Here is a 6,000-nt window from a genome sequence, read left to right on the forward strand (position 1 = left end):
TGTAATTTTGTCTGTTTTTGTGTGTATTTTTTTAAAAAAATTCTTATGTTCTAATAAATACCATTTAAAAAAATAAATAAACTGATTTTATAATGAATTGATTTTAGAATGCTGTATTATTTTGCTGTTGTTAGCCGCTCTGAGCCCAGCTTCGGCTGGGGAGGGCGGGATATAAATTATTATTATTATTATTATTATTATTATTATTATTATTATTATCCCAAAACCCCCCCCCAGCGTCTCTCTCACCTCATGCAGTGGGAAGGCTGCGGAGTAGACCCCTTCGTTCAGCAGCCGGTCGATTCCCATCTCTGCATGCTTCCTCTTGCCATAGATGGTCCGGGCCAGGATCTCATACACCTGGGAGAGAGAGGGGTGGTGGTCAGGGTGGGAGGAAAAGGAAAGGGCATCGACAAGAGAGGCGGTCCAAGTTGCCTCCTCCTCCCTTTCCTCCTCCTCCTCTTTGCTGCCAGGCTGCCCCATTCCCCACCCCAAGGGCTCACAATGCGATGCCTCTGCGTGTTGGTGAAGTACGAATCGTGCTGCTCGCTGCCCAGGAACCTGAAACAGGGAGAGAGAGGGAGAGAAGGAGAGCTGGACACAGGCTGGGGTGGAAGCACTGGGCAGCTTCCCCAAGGCCTCAGCCTGGGCAGCTTTTGTGTCACCTCTGGCCAAAGCAGTTTTGGGAACGGAGCAGGGTAATTGCAGGCACAACTACGGCCCTCGTGCTTCTCTATCTGGCCTGCCAGACCCCCCACTAGGCTGCTATTATTATTATTATTATTATTATTATTATTATTATTATTATTATTATTATATTTGCATACTGCCCTATACCCACAAATCTCAGGGCAGTCACAACGTAAAATCACAATATAAAAACGCAAAATGCACAATGAAAACAAGAACAACCCAAGAAATGCACACACACACACGTTTTAAAAGGGCATGGATGTCTGTCAGTCAGCCAAAGGCCTGGTTAAAGAGGAATGTTTCTCCCTGGCACATAAAGGTGTATAATGAAGGCGCCAGGCGAGCCTCCCTGGGGAGAGCATTCCACAAATGGGGAGCCACCGCCGAAAAGGCCCCGTTCTCATGCTGCTACACTACAGACGAAGAAGGGCCTCGGATGATGATTGCAGGGTCTGGGTAGGTTCATATGGAAAGAGGTGGTCCTTGAGGGCTGTGTGGCAATGGTGGGCATGGCCAGAGGCAAAAATTGGGTGGGGCAATGGAAGTGACTCTTCTCTTGATATCTTCCAGCCACACAAAAGCCACAGGTCTTGCCTCCCCCCAGCACCAGCTCCAGTTGGACAAAAGACCTTGCAGGCATCCTCAGAAACTTCCCAGCTATGCCCAAACACGGCACGACTGCTGAAAGGCTTCCTTTGGAGACCGAGAAGGTGGGTATGGTCTGAGAAGTGTCCTGGGGGCCACACCATAGCTGTCAACTGTCCCTTATTTGGCGGGAAACTCCCTTATCCCAGCGCTGTGTCCCGCTGCTGTCCCTTATTGATGATGTCCCTTAAATTTCCCGGGTTTCAAAGGAAGCAGCTCCTCTCCCTCCCTCCCTGCCGGCCAGGGAGGCTCCAACTGTGTTGCTTGACTGCGTTGCTCACCCAATAAGGAGTCTAAGAACGACTGGGGAGTGGAGCTTGCATGCCTTGTGCCAATCAAATTGGCTGTGTTGCCTGGGGACTCGCCTTTGCTCAGCGCTTCCCAGCGGAGAGGTGACGGTGGTTTTCCTTGCTGCATCCCCTTTGCCGGGTTGCTGCGCTGTGGGAACCACCACTTGAGGCTTCGTTTGGCTGCTGGCTGGGCTTTCTGCCTTTGGCTCGGAGGGGCTCAGAAGTTGAACATATTTGTGTCCGCAAAATCTCTTATTTTGGCTGCTGATCCCTTATTTTTGAGGCTGCTGGTCCCTTATTTTCAAATCTGTACGTTGACAGCTATGGGCCACACAGAAAGGCCTGAGGGCCACCTGGGGTTCACCCCTTGGAGGTTCCCCCCCCCCCTTTGGTGGTTCCCCACACCTGCCCTCACTCACTTGTCCAGCTTGGACTTTCGGAAGGCACAGGTGTAGTAGTCGACGGGCTTCTTGGGCACCTGCTGGGCCATGATGTTCGGCAGGTGCAATTTCCGAAGCAGGTCGTCAGAGCTGTTGCGGTCCGGGTTGGGGTGGGCCTGCGATGGGGGCACGAGAGGAGACGGAGGGGCTAGGAGGTAGACCGCTGGCAAGAAGGCAGCCTGCGAGGAAGCCAAATGGGTCCCCCACCGCACCTGCATGCGCTGGCACTCACCTGGAGAGGGGCCCGCATGCACAGCTCCTCAGCGTAGTAAACCAGCACATCCCAGGGCGCGCTCAGCTTCATGTAGTGAATGCCCTTGCGGTCGCTCAGAGTCTCCTCCTGAGAAGTAGACAGGCTGCTGAGAAGAGGGTGAGGGGCTTCCTGGAAGCCTCGGCCAAGCTCTCTTCCACATGGGGTGCAGCACAAAGACTGTGGCCCCCAAGAAAACACAAGCCTGAAGCCTGGGCCCCCTCCCCAGTTGGCTGGTGGAGCTATTAGAAGCATGAGTGGAGGAGTTTGGGATTTCTTAAAAATAAATCATCCGGCATCTTTGTTTCTCCACTTGATCCTTTTACATGGTTTTGTACGTATTGTGGTATTTTATGTATTGTTTTGTGTGTGTTTTTTTTTAAAAAAAATTAGATTTTCCACAATTATAACAAATATGTGGTATTTTATGCATTGTGACTTGCGTCTATCTTTTTGTTTTTACGGATCACAGTTTAGTAATTATTTACTGTATATGCTAAGAGTGAATTTTTGTTTAATTATTATTTGCCGATGTTTTGAGAGTTAGTTGTGTACTATTATATTCCCAGAGATTATTGGATACTACAGTCAAACCTTGGCACCAAATGGCTCCATTTTCGAATGTTTTCGGAAGCTGAAATGCCAACGCAGCTTCTGCTTGAGTGCAGGATGCTCTTGCAACCAATTGGAAGCGGCTCCTTGGTTGTTGAACGTTTCGGAAGCCAAAAGGACTTCTGGAACGAATTATGTTGGACAACCAAGGTTTGACTGTACAGTGGTACCTCTGGTTGCGAACGGGATCTGTTCCGGAGGTCCGTTCCCAACATGAAAAGAATGCAACCCGCAGTGGCGTGTCTGCGAATACGCGGGTTGCGATTCGCCACGGCTGTGCATGCGTGTGATGCCATTTTGCGCTTCTGCGCATGCGCGAGCGGCAAAACCCAGAAGTAACCCTTTCCGGTACTTCCGGGTCGCCGGGGACGTAACCTGAAAGAACGTAAGCTGAAGTAGACGTAACGTGAGGTATGACTGTACTTTATTGGATATAAGTCCAATATAAGCCGTCCCATTTTAAAGTTATATTTTATTATGACTTTTTGTATTCGATCACATTATCCTAAGGCAGGCATAGGCAAACTCGGCCCTCCAGATGTTTTGGGACTACAATTCCCATCATCCCTGACCACTGGTCCTGTTAGCTAGGGATGATGGGAGTTGTAGTCCCAAAACATCTGGAGGGCCAAGCTTGCCTATGCCTGTTCTAAGGTGTGGGTTCTTTGTTGTATATTTTGTTGCTGTAAACCGCATTGCGTATGGTAATATGGAAAAGTGAAATGAAATGAAATGAGTGGAGTGCCCAGTAGTGGAGAAGAAGGCAGGCAGGCAGGCTGGCAGACAGAAAGCGAACTTTTTGAGTTTCTGCTTCATGGTCTATCCCAGCTTCAGAGGTGCCAGCGCAGCTCCTTGCCAAGGGCACAAGGGAGCCTTGGTACAACTTTGCCCGAAGCCCTCCAGGAGACCCCTGCCAGCAAAGCCCCCTCACCTTCTCCATTAAGAGGCCAGCAGTGCGCAGGTTCTTGAGGAACTTCTGTCTCCACCTCTCGTGACGCCCACGGGCCGCCTCCCACCCGGCCCCCTGGCCCGCTGCCCTCTCGCCTTCCGGGCGGGGCTGTTTGTTGCGCCTCTTCTTCGAGGGACGCAGCTTCTCCTCCCAGACCAGCACAAAATCTGCAGGCAGAGAATGAGATGGCAAGGGAATTGTGGGCGCCCTGGGGGTGCCCTGTTCCACAACCGAAGTGCAGCCCACCCACCCCCACAAGGCCAGAGCATGTGGCCAGAGCAACACGGGTTCATTTTCGTGCTGCCTGCTGCTCGGAGTTCGCGGAAGCCGAAGACGCCTTTGCTCTGCGGTTGCAAAACTGCAACTCGGGCAAAACACTGGGGCAAGGAAGAAGGGGTTATACTCGCCTATCTTCGTCTTCCCATCTCGGAAGTAATTCCCGCTGGCACTGCTGGGGTAGCCATAAGTTTCATCGCCATAAATGTAGATGGGGTCGTCGTCGTCGTCCACATCCTGAAAACAAAATCAGGATGGGGCCACATTTGGGGGACTATGCTGCGTCTGAGACGGAATGTGGAAGCCCCTGTAGAGCCTGGTGGGTGCCTGAGGCTGCAGCCTTGCAAAGTGGTCCAGCCAGTCCTAGATGGGGAACCCCCTCCTTCCCGTTAATAGGACCTGCTCTTATTGTTTTGGTTTTTTAAATCTGGGATTAACTGGCCTGGCCTGGCCCAGAATTGGGGCCCTCCCACCTGCCAGTCCTTAATCAGCAGCTCAGCCTTCGTGCAACTTTGGGGGGGCTCACAGTTTGCAGCAAAAAGACCCAAGGGGCACGGAAAGGCTTTTCCCACTGGCTCCACCCCCACCCTATTTGTGTACAGTAGCAGTGGGCAGCTGAACCCCACAATTGCATTTTTAAATGGGGACAAAAGTTCTGCTGCTTTTCTGGGTTGTGGTCCGACAGCGGAATTGTGCCTCCTCCCTCCTCCCAGGGCTGGATTTGGAGGAGAGACCCCACCAAGTGATGCTGTTAGGGGTACGGGGGTCTTACACCTGCAGATCTGAACCCCTTTCCTTCTTTTCTTTCTTTCTTGAGACACACCCAGGACTTGGTTCTAAATAAAGCTGGAGGGGAAGTGTAGTCCCTGAGCACACACAGAGCACCTCCCCCTTGCCACTGGGCAATCGCAGCTAGGCTCCAAACACCCGCAGGGGCCAGGGAAAAACCTCCCCGTGCGGGAGGCACGAAAGGCGTTGATCCCAACACCCCCTAGTTCTGGAAAGAACCCCTTACTGGGATTGCTTGCCCTGCCTTCCCCGTGTACTTACGAAGGTGTCCCTTCCAGCGCCCCCGTTGGGGAGAATACTGGAATCCTCATAGAGGCCCGAGGGGCTTTTCCCCAGGCCGATGAGCAGGCCGGTGTCCTGGGCATCTGACCCAGAGACCTTCTTGCGGATCATAGTGGCTTGGTGGCGTTGTCGGGGAAGGAGACTCAGGCTGCAGCTTCCATCACCGCTTCAGTCCTTCCAAAGGGAGGTGGGATGCAGGAGAGAAGCTCATTTGGGTGGGTGGGGGGCCCTCCAAAGCCAGAGAGTCTCCCTGCCCTCCCCTAGCTCCTCATCCATGGCCTGGGGACCTCCATCATTCTGCGCTGTGCAGCATCTTCTGGTCCTGGCAAAGGAGATGGAGCAGTGATGTCAGAGCAGCAGCAGCAGCAGGAGAGGCAGTGCCTATGGCCTGGGAAAGGAGGGGCACTGAGAGCCACGCCAGCCCGCTGCCTGCCTGTTGCCCCCCCCCCAGCCCCACGCACTGGCAGGCCCCTGCTCCGCTGTTGCTGAGCAGCTATGGGATGGAGGAGGAGGAGCAGCAGCAGAAGAAGAAGCAGAGGAGGCTTCCCGGCACAATCTCTTGCCGGCTGTCAGCCTGGGGGCGGGGGGGGGGCACGGAGGGGTGGGGGGGTGGCAAAGAGGGATTGTGCAAAGGTGGGAGGAGGGGGAAAGAGGTGGGTGGTCAGGGAGAAATCAGAGCATCCCCTCTTTGTTTTTGTTTTTTTTAATTATTCATTTTATAACACAAATAAACAATACAAACAGAAATACAAAAATACAAATTTTTTTTGTCTT

The 6,000-nt window shown here is 52.6% G+C and overlaps 1 protein-coding gene across 2 annotated transcripts in view; it reads right to left on the minus strand.

Moving 5' to 3' along the window:
- The window catches only part of LOC309536099 (anoctamin-7-like), a 29,287-nt gene extending 23,503 nt beyond the window's left edge, over positions 1 to 5,784 (minus strand). For both annotated transcript variants that reach the window (XM_082229957.1, XM_082229956.1), the window contains exons 1-7: positions 5,206 to 5,784; positions 4,287 to 4,392; positions 3,862 to 4,046; positions 2,301 to 2,408; positions 2,048 to 2,184; positions 504 to 561; positions 250 to 360 (exon numbers count right to left, since the gene is read on the minus strand). In XM_082229957.1, coding sequence (XP_082086083.1) covers positions 250 to 360; positions 504 to 561; positions 2,048 to 2,184; positions 2,301 to 2,408; positions 3,862 to 4,046; positions 4,287 to 4,392; positions 5,206 to 5,337 — 837 coding nt within the window. In that variant the 5' untranslated portion in view covers positions 5,338 to 5,784. The remainder of the gene's footprint in view (positions 1 to 249; positions 361 to 503; positions 562 to 2,047; positions 2,185 to 2,300; positions 2,409 to 3,861; positions 4,047 to 4,286; positions 4,393 to 5,205) is intronic.
- Positions 5,785 to 6,000: the final 216 nt, after the last annotated feature.

This window comes from Podarcis vaucheri (assembly GCF_965113315.1).
Source record: "Podarcis vaucheri genome assembly, chromosome: 7".
NCBI lineage: Eukaryota > Metazoa > Chordata > Lepidosauria > Squamata > Lacertidae > Podarcis > Podarcis vaucheri.